The sequence below is a fragment of the Lissotriton vulgaris genome, chromosome 6 (genome assembly GCF_964263255.1).
Source record: "Lissotriton vulgaris chromosome 6, aLisVul1.2, whole genome shotgun sequence".
NCBI lineage: Eukaryota > Metazoa > Chordata > Amphibia > Caudata > Salamandridae > Lissotriton > Lissotriton vulgaris.
In genome coordinates, this window is record NC_141694.1 from 76,366,306 (window position 1) to 76,386,582 (window position 20,277).

The 20,277-nt window shown below is 42.5% G+C and overlaps 1 protein-coding gene across 1 annotated transcript in view; it reads right to left on the bottom strand.

Moving 5' to 3' along the window:
- The window catches only part of LOC147706821 (ATP-binding cassette sub-family C member 10-like), a 1,330,844-nt gene that overhangs the window by 302,299 nt on the left and 1,008,268 nt on the right, over positions 1-20,277 (bottom strand). The window contains 1 exon segment of the mRNA XM_086925587.1: positions 16,957-17,126. Within this exon segment, the coding sequence (XP_086781713.1) occupies positions 16,957-17,126 (170 nt within the window).

Below are 20,277 nucleotides of genomic sequence, written 5' to 3' on the forward strand. Positions count from 1 at the left end.
AGGCCAAGTGAACAAAAGTTGGGTATCGTCGGCGTAGGCCATAATTTTAGCCCATAGCTGTTCTGCCAAATAGACCAAAGGGGTCAGGTAGATATTAAAAAGCAGGGGGCTCAAAGTAGACCCCTGGGGCACCCCAGTGGAAAGTTTCTTTGGAGAGGAAGCAAATGGGGGCATCCAGACTTGTTGCGTCCTGTTATCTAAAAAGGACGTCAACCAGTCGAGTGCCTTGCCAGTAATGCCAATGGAGTCTAATCTAGTAAGAAGAAGGGAGTTGGGCACCGTATCGAAGGCGGCAGAGAGGTCTAATAAAATCAGAACCGATCTGCCACCTCTGTCCAGGCACTCCCGGATAGCCTCCGACATTTCAACTAGGGCTGTTTCAGTGCTAAACGCAGCCCTAAATCCAGACTGGGCTGGGTGAAGTGCCTGAGATGTTTCAACAAAGTTGTCCAACTGTTTGAAAGCGATCTTCTCGCAAACTTTTGCTAAGGCTGGCAGTAATGATATTGGCCGATAGTTGGAAGGCACAGCAGGATCCAGCCCAGTCTTTTTCAAAAGTGGCAGCAATTTAGTTTGTTTCCAACAGAGTGGAACAGTGGCCGAAAGAAAAGAAAGATTAATAATCTGGGTGACCTCTTTAACAACTATTTCTGCTATCCCCCCAAGGACTCTGGCAGGGCAAGGGTCCGAAGAAGACCCTGACTTCAAATCCGCAAGGACAGCAAGAATATCAGACTCAGTAGACAGGGCAAAATTAGCAAATTGTTCGCATGGCTTCGGCATAGTAGAGGGAGGAGATGCAGGGGAGGACCGGAAGCCGTTGCAGACGGCAAGCAGGTCATCCTGAATTTTGGCAATTTTGTCAATATTGAACGTAGAGAGCTCTTCACACCTATATTGCAGGCAACACTGGTTGTGCAGCACATGGTGATAGGAAGCTTTTTACTATTGAGAAAATGTCCTTACTGTTGTTATTTGCTTTGTTGATTCGCACTGCGTAATAACTGCTTTTGGCAGATCTAATGGCCGCATAATAGTTTTTTTGCGCCGTCCGCAAAACTCTCTTAGCCTCGGGCATATAGGCTTGTCTCCACACCCGTTCAAGTTTCTTACATCCCAATTTCAGTTCTCAAAGAGTGTCTGAGAACCAGGGTTTAGAGGGAGTAGATCACAACCTGTGAATACAACCTTTGTTGATGGACGCGGCGGCCCCGTGTTCCACCCAAACGTTAAAAGTACTGACCGCTGCTTCCATCTCCAAAGGTAGTAGTGGACGGGTTAAGGATAAAAGGTCAGTCAAGGTGTCTCCCTTCAGATTTTGCACTGCATTCATTCGTCTTCTCGGAATCCCAAACAACTTTCATAGACCAGGAAGTGGCAGACCTCCTCCTGAAGGTGGCGAGTCCCCCTATTTAGACTCATTCACGGGGGTTTCTCAACAACATATTTTCTTCTCCACATTGCAGATTCCTCCAATTCCGATGGCAATATCAGGTTTACGAGTTCAAGACCCTCCCGTTCAGACTCTTTTCTGCTCTTTGGTGCTGAAGCCAGTCATAGAAACTCTCAGGGTTCAAGGCTATCACCTGATTATCTACCTGTAGAATCTTCATTTAATGGACGAGTGCCCAATCACCCTATCACACCAACTGCAGTTGACAATGCGGCTGTTGGAGAGTTTGGGGTTTATCCTCAAGCAGAAGTTGCTTCTAACACCCCCCTAACACCTTCCTGAGTTTTGTGATCAACTCCGAGAAAAGAACCCTAAGTATCCATTCTCACAAGATTATGAAAATCTGACATGAGTTCGGAAAGACTTTGTCCAAACCCACAACTTCGGTGCGACAGATCACAAGGGTGGTGGGTCTCCTATCTTCCTTGATTCAAGTGATCTTTCTAGGCCCTATACATTACCGGGCCCTGCAACAGGTTAAAGCCTCCCATCTCCGCCGCAGCCTCCACTACCAGATCAAGTCCAGCTGACGGAGGGAGTCAGGGAAAAGATGCGATGGTGGCTGGCTCATATGGAGGCTTAGAACGGGTAGGCCGTCTTTCGCTCAAATCAGGATCTCGGCATAGTGCCCATAGCCAGCCGGATAGGGCGCTCAATGCTGAGACTCTTTTACAGGCAGAAAATGGTCTGCCAAAGCTAGTCGCTACATCGAAAACTGTCTGGAGTTCATGGCGGGCTCTTTTGCAGAACATTGTTGGACCAAAGACCAATTGACTTCTTGTGTCCTTCTCAAGATGGACAACCTTTCGGCACTTTGCTACATCAATCAACTAGGGGGCTTCAAATTGAAACTTATGGTGGATTTGCGAAAGATTTCTGGGCTTTTTGCCTATCAAACAATGTGTCGTGATGGCAGAGTATCTCCCAGGCACCTGCAACAAGGTGGCGGATTGGTGCTCGAGAGAGTGGTCGCACTCAAGTCGGTGGCAACTAGACCCGAAGGTCTTCAAGATGTTGGAGGAATGCTGGGGTACATTTACTGTAAACCTTTTTGAGTCAAGGCTGGACCATCAAGTGGTCAGATACTTCAGTTGGAAGCCAGAACTGCTAGCGACGGCGACTGATGCTTTCCTTCAGGATTTGTCAAGGGAGAAGGGATACGCTTTGGTGAGGATCATGTGCCACTCGGCACGGCTACGATGTCCACAGGCAGCCTTAGTTCTGATAATGCCATATTGGAGATCTCAAGTTTGGTTTCTATTTCTTCTGGAACTTTCCTGTGATTCTCCAATCCTTCTACCACACGCTCTGGTACTCCTTCAGGATCCTTTGACCAACTACCACCTGCTCATTCTACAGCAGATAATACCCCTCATGGCATGGAGGATTACAGGGAACATTGGCGAATCCAGGGCCTTTCAAAATTGGCTGAAAGTATGTTGGCCACTGCCTGGGCAGATGGAACTAAAAAGAGATACAAATCCACATGGTCCACATGGGTCCGTTGGTGTCTTCAACTTGGTGAGGATCCCTTGAGGATCCCTTGGGGGTGTGGTGCTGTCCCCATCATGAACATCTTGGCCTTGTTAGCTTCTCGAGGCCTGCATATCGAAAAATCAACTCATATCGAACAGCCATTTCAGCTGCCCATATGCCAATCCAAGGTATGAATGTTGGTGAACATCCACTGATGTGCAAACTGAGGAGAGGGATCTACTAGGTTCTACCTCCGGAGCTGTGATATTCATCTTTATGGGATGTTAACAAAGTGCTTCATCTTTTCAAGAATTGGCAACGCAATTACTTTTTGTCACGAAAGGAACTGTCTGTCAATTTGGCAATGTTGTTATACCTAATCTCCTGTTGCAGGTTTCTGACGCGAGGGCGCTCCACATGACGGGGCGGATTTTTACTCCACATGGGTTTACCTTTAACATTTCCCAGGGAACGAAATCTAATACAGAAGTGGTCTCCTATTCGGCTTTTGATAAGTCTCCTAAATTGTGCGTGGTAAGATGTCGAAAGGCTTAAGAAAGTATGACAGAGGAGGTCCACCCTCCAGGGGAATGACAATTATTTATAGCACTGAGGAAACCTTCCAAAGCAGTCTCTTCTCCCACCAGTGCAGGATGGATCCGTTGGTTCATGCAAGAAGCGAGCATTAATGTGTCGCATTTCGAAACTCATTCCGTAATAGGTGCAAGGGCCACTAAAGCCTTTTCTCTTGGGGCTCGACTAGAGGATATTGTTAATGAGGCAGATTTGTCTTCAGACTTTATGTTCAATCAGTTTTATTTTAAACTGGCGATTGATATGACATTTTTAGTGGGGAACAAGCTTTGAATGAGCAAGCCTAATCCTTGACTCCAGTCCTGACATAGAATGAAAAATCTTGTAGCTCTAGCACGGAAAATTCCAATTGTGCTAAGGACAAGGAGGCAAGGATTATTTCTGCCCAGGTTTCTACAAACTTCCCACCCTATCTGGGTTCAGTTGAGAAAGTGGTCAATAGACATTTTGGAAGGTTCAAATAAGTTTTTTTCGTAAGTATAATTCTCTTTCTTTGTCTAAACTTAGTGGTTGTATGGTGTAAAAATTGATTTTGATTGCTCTGTTATTTGCAATGCATTTTCCGACTCCTGTGGGACATGTGAGTGATGGTTGTTTTTTATTGCCAGGTTCTGATTCAAGCAAAGGAGAGTGAAGAACGATACTGGAGAGTCTTCGGTCACACTCAAGAACGAGGAGGATGATCAGGAAGCAGTTGATTATGTGGACTTGATCTGTACTCTGATTGGTTGAACTTTTGTTTTGAGGTACTTTCCTAGTGGTTGATGGGAAAGGGAGTTTAAAGTTGAACACTGCTGGAAAAATTCAAGGAAGAAAGTTTTGAGCATAATCCTCACCTCTGTGTCCTTGATAGAATTGAAACTTTGCATTACTAGAGCTAGAAAATGTTAAATTCAGATTCAAATTGCTGTAATCGATTCAATTACACATATTTCAATCAGTAAGGTTGTTCTCCAAACCTGGAAGATACTGAAATTCTAAAGCCAGCACCCATAAACCTTTCAAAGAGCCACATGCCAGCCTGTTTATGCTGTAACATTATCCATTCTTAATAATGATGGATGCTTCCTCAAATTGTTTCTGAATCGTTTCCAAATCTCTTCAAGGCAAACAAGCCTGCCACTAACTCCAAACAGTTTATGTGATTTTGTCTCTCCGCCATGGTCCACTGGCCAGCTGTGTACAGGATCCTAAAACTGGCACTCCGTTCAAAGTTGCCAAATAAAAGGTAATTTAACCTTAAATTAAAAACATGTTATTCTTGTTAATGTGTGACCAAAAAATGAATCATATTTTTTTTAAATGCTGTCTTACCTTACACATTCGAATGCAAGTCATAAATACTCAGTCATGACCAGAAATTACTCCATCTTTACATACTGTTATATATTTCTTGTCCTATTGTACTTCCCATAAAGTGAGAAGTGAATACAATATCTTGACTTATTTTCATCTATATTTTGTATAACCAAACAAAAATGAAGTCAACTTTTCTTGTATAGAGTAGCTACAAAAGAGAAGATGGGTTTAAGAAAACTATAATTCTTTTCTTCAACATCTTCTACCACACCAAAGTTGGCCCAGGATTTGCCATTTAAATCTCTGTCCCTTATTTACCACACAGCTGAAAATGGTGTCCTATCTAGAATCCCAATTATGAAAGTTTAAGAGGCTTCATGAGTTGACATATAAGGAACACATCTATGGGGTACCTGATGTCCACCTCATCTGTAAAAGAATCGTAGAGTCAATCTGCTGTATCAATGTTTCTGGAGCCTGCTGTCTGTTTACTAATTCCACTGAGTTGGTGGCCACATTATGTTTTATATTTGACATTCTTTGTACATCAAAGGACTCCATTTTATCCATGACAGACTGGACATGACATGCCGAGCGCCTGCCCCTTCTGGGGAAATTGCCCACCCCCCCCAACAGAATGCTCCCTCTCTCCGAGGGGGCCCTCGGGCTCCCCGCCCCTTGGACCAATGGCCCATACACCCTCCGCCCACCACATCCACTCGCCCTCGCCAGCCCTCAGTGCTCTCCCCCTCCTAAGGGTCTAGGAAAAAGTTTTCCCCGCAGTTACAAGTTCAGTTTCAGTCGGCAGTTTGGATACCGACATACACATTGAATGCTAGCAACTGCCTATCAGGTAAAGGATCACATAGGCACACACGGGGATGACATTCACACCTGCCTCCGCCAGTACGTAACCCAAGGGACAAGACACAATGAGACATACTATTGTACAATCAGTTTACTTACCCGCAAGTCCACGAGCGAGTATGTACAATCCCACCGGGCGGAGTGGAATCCATATGTTGAAGATGAGTTATGTTTGTGGATTTTATGTAACCCTTCTATGTGTGAAACAACTGATATATGATTGGTGTAATACCCCCACCTGAGGCTTTGAAATGCAAACCCCTAATAAAAAGATTTTAAAAAAAATAAAATCAAAGGACTCCATTTTGGTCTGTTTGTGTGATTTAAGAACATTATAAGCAACCCTACCATTATACAGACGAAATGTAAAAATGCTGCACACAGTAAAATAGGTAGATGGTTGTGAGGAAATCATCTTAAAATTATCAGGTATGTTAATTTTTCCTGTTCTTATGATGAAAATCAGTAGCTAGCTAATCCTGGTTTACCTTGAGGAATCCTGTGGATCACTGAAAGTATATGCATCTTTGTTATCTTCGTCCTCCAGTTGTTTTTTGGGGGGGAGGGGTGGTGTAGAAGATTCTTAGGTATTTCTTTTCTGCTTTTCCATTTCTAGTACATTGCCAAGTTACAATGTGAATTTTTGGTTTAGCTTCTTTTTAAAGAATAAGTTACATACCTTCAGCAACGCCTTATCCAGTAGAAAGCAGGATCTAGCCGCAGATTACTTAACTTAGAATTCTTCCCAGGCGCCATACTGGATTCAGAACTGTTTTGCATCAGTACCTCTGCACAAAGGTAGAGGGTGTTGAGCGACTCTGTAGTGACAGCATCCTTTGGATGTGCTGTCAACAGAGTCCATGTAAGCCCCCCCCTGACACTCAGACATCAGTTTCTTATGTGCCTATTTTTTGCGCCCACAACCCAAAGCCACGTAAAGAAACTGCCTATCGAAAGGAACAGTGTGCCAAAAAAGAGACATCTTTGTGTCAAACAAACACAAAGTCATAAAGAAAGGCATCAGAATGCCAAGAAAGGGATCTTGTAGGTAACCAACAAGTTGCAGAGTGAGGAGGATGGGTGGGTCATTAAGGAATCTGCGGCCAGATCCTGTCTCTACCAGATAAGGTGTTACCAAAGGTAAGTAACTTATTCATTCATCTGTTAGAGACATCTAGATTCCTTATCTTAGAATTAGATACCCAAGCAGGCCATCCCTGGACGAGGTTCTGCAAACTGAACTCACAAAAGATCCCTGAATATGGCTGGCTGGTCCATAATGAGATAAAGTGACCAGGCTATCTTAAGAATTATTGGTGAAGCAAAAAAGATGTTCCACCAGAAGGACTGTGGGAAGCTCAAAGAGAGCTGAAGTCTGCAAGAACTTGAGAAACGTGGATAACACCACCCACAGCAGAGGGATAAGAAAGTATTGGAGAAAACACTTCATAGAAACAATTATACTATGTATCCCCACGACTGGACGACTGGACTAGGCTAAAGGACCAATGTCAACAGCCCATATCACAGAATTAGAGTTCCAGCTCTTTAATGTGGAAACTAGTATGTGAGCGAACCCTACCCTGTGAGACACAAACAAAAAGGAATGTCAGAGCACTTCCATGATGGAAAGAGAGAGAGAGAGATAGAGATCCCATCAACGCTGAACAAAGGCATTGAGAGAAGAAATAGAACAAAGTCTAGTATAGACCACTCTCAGTAGCAGATAAAACCCTCCTGGAGAAAAAGGTAACCCTCCGGGCCTATGTAACGTAGAAACCAAGAGGAGAAAAGAAATGCATAAGCAACGGCCAAGTTAAGGTCGAACTAGAGCACCAAGAAAGGACGTACCTACCAAAGTAGATACAAATATAGATACATACGCAAACACACAAATGTATCAGAATACACCAAAAGTATTATCTTTCTTCAGCAGGGAAGCAAACCAGAGTCTCCTGCGCCAAGCAGGGGAGACTGCTCAGTGTAGGACCGAGGAACACCCATAGAATAGAAGTATACATTGGTAATCGTATAGGAGGAGTGAGGGAGTGAAGGCATCAACCACCCCAGAAAAACTAATGGCAATCGCACATGTACCAACTCTACTGACTGATGAGGCTAGCATCAGGCAGTTAACAGAAAATCAAAAGAAAACAGCAGGTGTAAAAACAACGCTATGAAGGGAATGAAGACCTCCACCAGGGTCCATCAAAAGCCAGAGTAAAAAATAACCTCCAATTTCCATCTAATAGACAGAGAAACCAGGCAGCAAGACCTGACTGAAGATTCTGATAAAAGATGGAGTACATAGCAAATGAAGGGAACAAGCCCCACAAAGTGGTAAAAAAAACAAAAGTATTGGATGGCAGTCCACACAAGCACCGCAAGGATCGAGGCTGGAAATGTCTCAACAGCAAATCGGATATATACAAATCGAATCCTCTAAAATACCAATACTAAAAAGAGGAAAAGACCCACATCTCCGAAAGGAAGAGAGGGAGAAAAAGTGAAACAACGACTTCAAGCAGAAGAAACTTGGCAAATAAAGCAGAAGTGGTATAATGGACTTCTGAGGAAAAGAATCCTTATCACCTCGTATGAGGAGGAAGAAGAACCTTCAGGAAAAGGATACTAAGGGAGACCTCTGCCTCCTTGGAAACAAATCCTCAAAGAGATGGATCCATAAAGTCCAAGGGATACATGTTCCAGAATGGAAACTGAAGATGAAAATTTGTCACAACAACAACAAAAGGGGTGAGATGGTGACATCTGAAGAACAACCAACTCAGTAAGTACTGCTGTGGTTGTAATGTGAATTGGTAAATAATAATACCTATAGGTTAAAAGGGGACAAGGCATTCCAAAATGTGACAAGTAACAACATCCTCTCCAGGGATGAAGCAGAAAAAAGGGAGCCAGGTTGATGCCACAGGACCAAGTTCACCTTGCAGCAGTGGCAGGACATGAACCATTGGATTAGATGGGCCTTTTTTACTCAATGCACCACTGAGCTATTGCCTAAAAAGGAACTTGGAAGATAAGTGGCAGGAAACCCTCTTGCCAATGCATACCGAAAGCAGAACAACAAAAGTGCCAATGCACTATTAAAGGTCTTAGGCCAGAGCTAAAAATCTACCCAGGCCAAGGATCCTGCCACTCGTTCTATTACCTCCTAAATGGGAAGAAGAATACCATTAAAGGGAAGAAATGCCCCATGCATATGAGGGATAACCCACATGGTAGTTGCCGGGGGAGGGTATATCGTGCTTGTGCACTGCAGAACACACAAACCCTTTGTGTGCAGAGACAGACAAATTGAAGTCCCTATAAAGGATACTAAGTGCCAGAAGTAGATCCCAAAATGTCTATAAGGCATACTGAGGATGGTACCCGTAGAACAGGGACCACAAAACAACATACGTCCCAGATAACTGGAAACTTAACTTGTCACAGAGAATAAAAAGATTAAAAGTACCTGCAGGAAGTAGGAACACCTCATCGGGTGTCACTCAGGAAATAGGGGAGTGGGGGGGGGGGTTTAAAAAGAAAAGCCAACGTGCTTCGCCCTGTGAATGGTTCATATGTGAATGAAAAGGGGAACTACCTCCAAACCAACCTAATTCAAGAGTACTAGGAAAGCAGTCTGCAGAGTTAAGAATCTGCTCCACACCAACTATCTTGAAATCGCTGCAAAGCAGAGTCTGCTCGTACCCCGAACAGAAAGGCGCCCTTAAAAGGCATATCAATTGAGGTGGCTTGAACAGCCTCTGAAAACCCAGTGGTGTGCAACCAGGCACGCCAATATGGCGCCACTGAAGAGGCCATAGCCCTATCTACATGATCAGTAGTATCCATACCTCAGCGAAAGATTATTTTAGCCGCTTGTTGCCCAACTCGTACTAATGGAACACGATTATTCCGGGTCTCTTCCAGAAGGGAGGGCAGCAGGCGCCCCAATGAGTCCCACAATGCATGGGAGAAGTGTCCGAAGACACAAGAAGTGTTGAGGAAATGCAGTGCAGAACTGGTGGAGGAGAAAATATGCCTTCCACAAGTGCCTTGTCTTCTGGCTTCTCTTTCTAAAGGGACAGAAGGGAAAAAAATTGGGACAGTGAAAGCCGCCTGTACCACAAAACTATGATGAGTTGGATGTCTGAGGAAACATGTCAGTTCTCCAGGGGCCGGACGGTGTCTGTGAGAAATGGAAAGATCCACAGGGGTCCCTTTTTCGGGTTTAGGCCAAGCCCCCAACAGATTATCAAAAATAGTCTCACTATAAAGAAGCACCAGCTTTAACCCCGATTGGCATTGAGGTCCTGATTTTTGGGGACAGGACAGACATCTGGTCTAGAGGGTGGTGGCCTGACTCTTTGGGCACCTGGCCATCTCCTGTTTCCCATGGTAAAAACTTGGGATTCAAAAAGGGTCAATTCAGCAGTATCCTGAAAGCAATGTTAAAAATGACCTGTTGGTCACAACAATTTCTTCAACAATGCAATCATAATATAAGCGTGAATATATGCAATATCCCCTGAGCACACACCTACAGTTCCCGTTTGTAATTCAAACAAAATTCTGGCAAGTAACTCTTATCCTCAAGAGTGGAATTCGTATGTACAAATTCCCAAAGTCAAAATCAAAAAGTCAGAATTCCAGAGTAAATAGTCTTGGTAGTTTTATTTCTTGCTTTTTCTTTGTATATCATCAGATGTTCATAGTTGATTACAACAGCCAACACGTGTTTCGTCGTGTACAGTATAATACCTCGACTTCTTCAGGGCTGTAATCAAATAAAACATAACTCACAATCACTACACATACTACGTATAGCTAGCTATAAGATAACTTTACACAGGGAGAAAGGGAGGCACTTAAACTCCTGAGGGCAAATGACGACATTACCATCCGAATGGCAATGTTGTCATAATGGATACTGTTAAATACAATGCGGAGATTATGTCACAACTGGGGGATCTGAAATATTATGAACCCTTAGCCAGTAATCCATTGGTACCACTGACACTCTTGATAAATGAGAAACTGAAAACCTGGTATGATTTGTCACTTTTGGATGTGGATGAGTATAATTATATGACAGTATCAACACCTAGAGCCCCGTGTCTGTACACCTTACCCAAGGTGCACAAGAATAGAGAGAACCCACCCGGACGGCCGATTATCTCTGGAATTGGTGGTCCGACTGAAAAGATTTCAGAGTACATCGATATATTTATGAGACCATATGTTGAAGGTTTGCCCTCCTATATCCGAGACACCAAGCATGTACTAAACATGATGTCAGATGTGGTCTGGCAAGAAGATATTACACTAGATGTGGTTTCGCTATACTCCAATATTGATCATACTTTAGGGACCATTGCAGTGGAAACCTTTTTCAACAAGAGACCAGCTGAATTTCTTGAGCATACAAAGATGATACTTGACATGACACAAACTGTACTAAAGAATAATGTATTTGTATTTAATCGCAATTGGTACAGACAGCGTCTTGGGACCGCGATGGGCTCCAGATTTGCTCTGTCTTTTGCCAACCTGTTCATGGGATGGTTTGAGGCGGAGTGGATCTGGGGTCGTCGTGGTGTCAAATGGATTGAATACATTCAATACTGGGGTCGTTTCATAGACGACTGTCTCATGATCTGGACTGGTAGCCTTGAAGACCTTATGTGCTTCTTTGAACATCTGAACAGTAATGATGTTAACCTTAGGTTCACAACTCAATATGATAAGAAGAAAATCAACTTTCTTGATGTTGAATTGTACATTAAGGGGGATAAGTTGTGTTCTAGGATGTACAGAAAAGAGACTAGTTGCAACTCATTACTGCATGCAACTAGCTGCCACCCGTATTTTCAGATTAAATCCATCCCATATGGAGAGATGGTTCGAGCTAGGAGAAATTGCTCTGAGAATGAGGACTTTGACAATGTAGTTCAGGATATGTCTACTAGATTTGTAGCAAGAGGCTATCAACGGGATGTTATCGACAAGGCAAGGAGACGTGCATGTAAACTTGAGCGATCTAAGACATTAATGAAGAAAATCACTACAGAGAAGAGTGAACAGAAAGTTCGCCTAGTGACTTGTTATAATACAGAGTCCAACAAATTATACTCTATTATTAATCGTCACTGGCATCTTTTGTCTGCAGATAAAGACCTTTCACCATATATTGGGCAGAGACCGTCCATAACTTTCCGGAAAGGGAAGACCCTAGCTAATGAACTTAGCCCGAGTTATCCTATAAGGAATAGAGTAATATGGCCTAGAAATATGACAAGAGGATTCTATAAATGTGGACGATGCAATTGCTGCAGATGGGCATGCAAAAAGATTATGAGTTTCAGTTATAATGACTCTGCTATGTATGAAATTGATACTTTTATCAACTGTGAAACTTCCGTTGTTGTATATGTAATTGCTTGTACATGTGGACAGATTTATGTGGGCAGCACAATAAGAAGACTCAGGGACAGGATGATGGAACATATTAGGGCATGGAAAAATGGGGACACCAGGTACCCTATTGCTGCTCATTTTGTTCAAAATATAAACAACCAGGAAGAACACCAATTTTGTTACCATGGAGTAGAACATGTGACTCAAGACCCTAGGGGAGGTAACAGAACTCTGAAACTCAGACGCAGGGAAGTACTGTGGATCATGAAATTGAAATCAGTTGAACGTGGTCTGAACATTGATAATGAATACCAGTACTTCTTAGGCAACGATTAACACATTTGCAGATCTCTGATCCAATAATGTTCTATATGATTGATCTGAAATGATATGATTTGATATGACTGTTTACTGATTCTAACCTGTCTATTTCATGTCTGTTGTTGACATCTTGCTGCTGATAATTATTAGAATGTACAGGGACTTTGGTTTCCAAAAGGAAATTGTATGATTAAGGGTATTGCTTCAACCTGTATTATGCTCCATTAAGAATATTAGTAAGTAGAAAGGAGGATTTTGCACTACCTGTTACCTTTCTTCTGGCTAACCAACTAACATCGACACTTCATTGCTCCTTTTCACCCTTACCTATGGGATCAGATTTATGTACTTTGGGTTAAAATTGGAGTCTTATCTAATCAAAATTTACTAGAATAGTACAATATCCCGTGAATTGTCGGCGGGGAGTAGGGATAATTGAAAATATTTCTAATATTAGTAAATAATTGGACGGCTGGTTGGTCGAAATTGTGATAAAGTCTACGAATACCATATTTGATATGCCACTGAGTTGCTAAATATGAGTGAATATTTATATTCATTTTATAAATTATGTATGTTTACCATATCGTAATGAATAGGGTTCTGGTTTCGGGTCACGAGGTAATATATGAACAAGTTACTAGATGGCACCCGCTAATTTTTACCGTAATAATACGAACATGTTGCAAGATGGCGCCTGTTAGCACCTACATAAATTGACACGAGGTAATATACGAACGGGTTATAAGATGGCGCCCGTTATTGTTTATCGTATTAAACGAACATGTTACAAGATGGCGCCCGTTAAGACTTGTATAAATTGACACTCTAAGATGGCGCTGATGCTAGACGCCAGTACTGGGAAACGTCGAAGGATATTGGACACACTTCGACTGCGCGGAATATAGGTAACAAGCAGGTTTCGTAGACTGTTAGCTTTTATGGTACAATAAAGTGCAATACACGAATACTAAAATGTATTTTATATTCTATAGGAGGTCGTGAAACTGGATAGGATTCGGATTTTGGTGAGCGGCATTGAGAATTGAGTATTGTATGTTTAGCTTTGATTTTGGGTTATGACCTTTGACGCTATTTTGTCATATACAGCCGTTATTAGATATTTGTGAGGATAACGACCCCGAGCCGAGAATGTTACTTTAAGACCGTGGGTAAGTCTATATAACCTCACATGACTAATGTCTTATGTATATATATTAAGGCGGCATTATCTAAAGTATTCCTCTCTTATTTAGAGAAAGTGAGTTAATTGGCACGTTGAGGAGTAAATTGTGTATAGACAGACCGTCAACGTAGGTGAGATACTTTTGTAATCCCTATTTTCAATGGGATGGTGCTAATATTTCACATAGAGTTTACTGACTCTTATTTTATTTATGAGCAGGAATCTTCTCTTGTATTTGGATATTTTGTGACAGACTTATGGACGTAATATAATGAGGATGGTGAGTTGTGTGTACTTATCGCATGGCAATATGATTGAACTGTTTTTATATTACTTCAGTAGGGAAATGACATGTACTATTTACTTTTTGTAGTGTGGGATGAGACACAGAGAAACTTAAGATACGTTTTCGTAAACACCCCAGATAATAGACACTGGGTAAGTGTTACAGAGTCTACTATTTTATCAAACGCTGTCTAGCAGACATATTGAGTTTCATACACTAATTTTGATTTTAGTGGATGCTGATAGAGGATTGAAGAATTGGACTTGTTCTGCTAGTACTGGATTGGATTAGACAAGATTACGAAAGGTAATAATTACAGTGGTTGAATAATAGACATAGGGGGTGAAGTTGATATTTTATGTTGGTAAGACATTCTGTTTGGAGCCAAATGAGGATTATTTGGCAAATCTATAGGTGTTTGATTGAACTTAATTGAATATACGATTTATTGTATGCCTCTTTTTTACAGAATGATTACTTACTTATGTTGAGACGACCTTATTGTAGCGTGAGGCAACTGTAAAATTTAGAGGTGATATATTACCCTTACCAAGATTATTTACTTGGTTGTGGGTCTTGACTTTCAACACATATTTAGGGTGTACATCCAGATTGGAGTGGCTTTTCTACTTTCTTTCTCACTTTAAATCTATCCACTCTGCAGGCCATTACTTAACTGGAAGGTGGTTGGTACTTTCCCTCTTATAGCTAGCTATACGTAGTATGTGTAGTGATTGTGGGTTATGTTTTATTTGATTACAGCCCTGAAGAAGTCGAGGTATTATACTGTACACGACGAAACACGTGTTGGCTGTTGTAATCAACTATGAACATCTGATGATATACAAAGAAAAAGCAAGAAATAAAACTACAAAGACTATTTACTCTGGAATTCTGACTTTTTGATATTGACTTTGGGAATTTGTACATACAAATTCCACTCTTGAGGATAAGAGTTACTTGCCAGAATTTTGTTTGAATTACAAACGGGAACTGTAGGTGTGTGCTCAGGGGATATTGTATATATTGTCGCTCCCTTTGGGAACTAGTGATGTAGGATACGCATCATTTCTCTAGAGGCACCATAATAATATTGCTATCTGTTCAGAATTTTGTACCCTGATATTAGGGGTTGTGCGCCCACAGTTTGGTTGGTATCCTTAATATAGAATAATATAAGCGTGATTCATAAAAAATATTCTTCTTGGGACAAGATGATAAAGCCGAGGTCTTTTTGCATATGATTTTCTTTTTATTCACAAATGTCAAAGAAACAACCAGCCAACATGTGTTTCGTCGGTACAGAGTCCATACCAAGACTTTCTCAAGGCTAAACAATGTAGAAATCGAACATGCTCTATGGAAATGTGGTATGGTAACCTCAAAGAATGTGTCAGTCACAGCGGAATGTGGACATAGTAATAGGCGGGAAAATGTATATATCGTCCCAGACCCGAACTAAAATAATATCCCGGAGCACAGTTCTCAGATGCCGTTGTAGGAAAGAACCTCTTGGCAGTGGCCAACTATAGCAATCACGGGGTGTCTCCGCTACTTGTGGAAATAAGGGTGTGGGGAAGACCAGAACATTGGTATCTATAGTCCCATGTACTAGCTTTCTGCCAGTCCGACGACGTGAAGGACGGACTGCTCACTACTAATAGTTGTGGCAGTCGTATCAATATATAAGAAACCACATCCGCGATCCTGAGTGATAGAGCCCTGCACGCATGATAACGCGACTGGACAATCTGTAAAAACTTGGGAGTTGTGGTGGGTGATTCCCTATCCATGAATTTGCAGGTCTTTAGGACAGTGGCCACCTGCTTTGGGCTCATCCGGCTCATAAGGAAAATTTCTCAGTTCCTCTCATTTGATGCTCGTAAAAAAGTGGTGGTTGCATTAATATTGTCCAGATTGGACTACTGCAGCGCCCTTTATTTAGATATCATTAAAGGACAGCTGCATCGCCTGCAGCTGGTGCAAAATGCCGCTGCAAGCTTGGTGATGGATCTACCCAAACATCACTCACTTTCGTCTTCTTTTCTTACGCTGCACTGGCTCCCGGTGGATCGCAGAATTATGTTTAAGACCCTCTGCCTCACTCACAACGCCTACTACAGCCTGGGCCCATCGGGCATTAAGACCTTATTCCAAAAGTATGTGCCCTTGAGGAACCTTAGGTCAGCAAAAAAGAATCTCCTTACGGTTCCTAGGTTCAAAAGGATGAGATGGGGCGGGAGAGCTTTTTCATTTGCTGCTGCCAACGTTTGGAACTCTCACCCGGATGATCTTTCGGGGCAATGATCACACACAATCTTTCCTGACCTGGCTGTTCCCTGAGAGACGGGTTTGAGTAGGCGTCTGTCTGCTTGCATATTCAGCTGCGCCGGTCCTACGTGGAGCAAACGTCCGATGATGAAGCATGACATCCTTTCGGGTGTGTGAGGGCAACAGGAGATATGACTTGTTCTTCATCTCTTTGTGGACACTCACTTTACCTGGGTTTTCTTTTTCTCCTCTTTTCTTTTGGAAGGCGTTGGGTAATGTTTGTTCCCTGCCTTAGGAACATTGTCCTTATTTTGTGTAGATGTTAATTTAAAGGAGCATGGACACTGGACCTTAATTGGCTCCTTGGTCCCCCCTCTTATTTTTTGGTTTAGCTTGATTTATTAACACATTGTGATATAATGATTTGTCGTAAACCAAAATAAACATCTAAAATCAGGGAAAAACTAGAAAAAGAGCAGAGAGGAACCGACAGATAGAAGCTCTGGGGAGAACACACAAGGGAACACTTCTTGTGAACTCTTAAATGACTAAATAAAAAAAACATTTGACAAATAAAAACATACATCCAGGTGTGCAGTGCAGTACCACTGCATAGGTAACAGCTAAGGATAGAGCTAGAGATCATAAGAATGTGCGACAACCCACAGGGCAGATGAAAAGCCTTAAACCCTGCTTCTCTGGTAACAATGCTCTAAGTGCCTTTGCATGCACGACGCCTACTCGCCTGGAGGAGAAGAGGGGGTGTTAGTAAAGAACAAATACCTGGACTGCCAGATTCCATCTGGTGCTGAATGATGGCGATTATCGCAATAGCTGTGATGACAACGACACCGATCATCTGCAGACGGATATCCAGCCACTGCTTGGCGCTGTCACTGGCAAACTTACAACGCTGGTTTCTCTCCAAACGCTCCTCGTTCTCCTGCTCGAACCTGCAGGAGATCAGGGCAAGGATCAGAGATCTATAAGCCTAATATGAAGCAGAATTGAGTAGTGTCACAGGTAAATATCAGAGAATCCCCTGACCTTCACATGAGCAGATATCAGTGCAGAATAAAATGTCCCTGCATATCAACAGTAAACAGAATCAACAACATTCACTCCTGATGATAGACAGAAGAAAAATAATTACCCTTTTTGCTCTTCCCCTGACTAGCAAATACCTGCAGCCACTTATAGGAACAAAAAGGGTATCTAAAATAAATCAATCCTTTAAGTAGTACTCAACAGAAAGGGCACCCCTCTACTCACCCTGTCTCAGCCTCACTAGTGTATACCCAACTGTTCCTATTCATGCCAACATACTCTTTTCTGATGTGTACATCATTAGCATATACTCTGAAAGGATGGTTGGGTGGGTGTTGTGAAGGAACAAAAGCAGGGGACCATAGCCAAAAGACAAAGGTTAATCTTCCTTAATCTTTCATTCTGTTTCCCCTCCGCTCACCCAGCTCCAGCTACTTCTTCTCAACTTGTTACACTCCTAGGAGGAGATACCATATGCTGATAAGGTTTCACGTAAATAGACTGCTTGGAACCTGATGGCAGAAAATAGCTTTTGTTTTCTTCAAGGTTGCATCTGAGGAGCAATGCTTATAAAACAAGATGCATTTTTAAGCTCGCGTCTCTGCCCTACAAAGTGTCTGCAAGCTACAGACAGAGTTACAGAGAGTTACTGGGTAATACAGAGTTACAGAGTTTATTAGATTCTGGTATATCCAATGTTCATTAAAGGCTGAGAAGGTATTCTTAAAGTATCTTCTTCCATACTCTACTTTGCCTCCAGATGGGATACAACAGGAGATATGTTATGAACCTAGCCCCAAAGCTGAATAGCAACATGGCAAATTAAATGGGACTGATCCTCTTTGTGTGTTTATTTAAAAAAAAACACTGCTGTTGCATTGATTCTATTGTCAATGCAGACTTGAACAACTTTCCATTATAGAAGAGGAATGGCAAATTGAGCCTCAACAAAGTGGGCTGGGAGTCCAGTGCATCGACGTGGCATATCTTGCTGCAGGCGGTCCAGAGCCTGTGTATCTGGTGCTGTATCCAGCTGGGAGTTACAATTACTCTATCATGATTAATATTTGCAAAACAAACCTATAAACATCATCCATTTCAAACAATAGGCTAATACACTTTTTAGGCCATGCTGCTAATCAAGTTGTTTAGAAATAAGGGCAGCATGCCACAAGAGTGAGTGAAGCAGAATATTGCAACCATTATATCATCCAGATAAGTATATATAGGTAAGTACAGATTTACTAATCTTAACTTCACACCTATGTACCTTGGAACCAATTACATTGTTGAAAATAAAGACATCTTTCAATGAATATATCCAGTCTCACAACTGCAAAGCTTCCAAAATATTTCCGATTTACCATTTTTAAGGATTGCAACCAGAGCAAATATTTTAACCTGCAGAGAATCATGACTAGCCTGATGCCACCAGATGTCTGGGAAACGTTGAGTGGCCAGGAATTAAAAACCCCTTGAGCATCCCAAGGAAGAGCCTTTTGGCAGTTGCTTTATTATTGACGAACCAGTCCAGGAGACCTGTTTGAGTGAACAGTCCCGGTATCCCCAGAGAGCTAGGTAGGGGCTAAAACCCTGGAATGCTTTGTCCAAATCTACATCTGACAGGGAATGCACATAACCCTGTACTCTCAGTTAAAAAAACACTTAGAGTCCACAGACCACTAGTGTCCATGGCTGATCAGTCAGGGCCATTGGATCTGTTGTCCAAGGTTAGTGGATCATATTGGGTTTGTTCAAGGCCTTCAACAATATTGCATTCTCAACAAGGAGCTACACAGGGAATGTGTGTGCCAGATCACCCTCCAATCAACATATAATCAAACATCAACGACCTAGCATTATTGGGCACTCTCATCAACTTTTTATGTATATATGATTGGTATGGGGCGATTATCTCTTTTTCCAAACTCAGATGCTCTTTTATGCACTCTGACCTAATCCCCTGTTGATTAGTAATTTAAAACAACCAAAAAAGGAGAAACCAGTCGTCAGTCAGATCACTCAGCAAACAGCACTCAAAAATTAAGTGTATGTGTACCACAAAGAAAAAAGTGTAGAGAAATGAGAAAGTATCTCACGTGGGCACCACCGGAGGAGCTACTGGCAGGTTCTCACCAGCTTGCCCATTGTACGTATCATCATCGATAACTTTCTCATAAGAAAAGAAGTGTGTGTCCAGTGCAGGGAGGGTGTGAAGACTAAATATAAAGAAAAGACCCCGTGAAAAATGAGACATAAGAAGTCTGTAGTAAACGTTGAGCTAAACCCACACACATACTCGTAGCTTTTAATCCAAAACGTGAGTTTGCCCAATATTAAAAACATGGCATGTTGTGAACCAGTGGCGGTTTCTGCATGAGGGCATCGGGGCTCCGCCCCCTTTACTTCCAGCCCCTGGGTCAGCTATTACAAAACTACAACTAAATTCTTCAAATAATCAGTAAAATAGGAAAATGATTTACACAGACCTCTAATTGCTTGGGGCTGGGCTCAGGGCTGTTGTAGCTGCAATGATAAGTGATCACGTGTGTCATGTCACGTGAATCTGGCAGCGAAACCTAGGCCTTTCATTTTGGCCCTGAGTCTACTTTGCCGGGCTGACAAGCTGATTGCCCTGAGGCCTGTGAGGTCATCAGCTCAGCAAAGACATAGCCTCGAGGACCAGTATCCGCCCACTAATGATGTTGGGCTAAAGTTTGCCACAGGCGTTTCAGGTTCCAGCCCTGTAACGCCAGGGGCTGCATGTCAATCAGGGATGTCAATGCAGAGGACGGCACCCCACCCTTTTCCAACACGTCACAGGGAGGTGGGTCTTGCCCTCTGATAAGCTGGGAAAGGGAGTGGTAGAGGCTTCAGGTGGGAAGCGGAGTCTGTGCAGTTTGTCATAAGGACTTTTTAAAGACACACTGCGCAGACACGCTTCCCGCGCTGCTGTTACAGTACAGTGTGAACGGCCGCCATCAGTTATTTGCAGGTCGGCGTTTCAATGGGAGGCTCTGGCCACAGCTTATGAAGGCGCACCTCTCTTTCAATAGC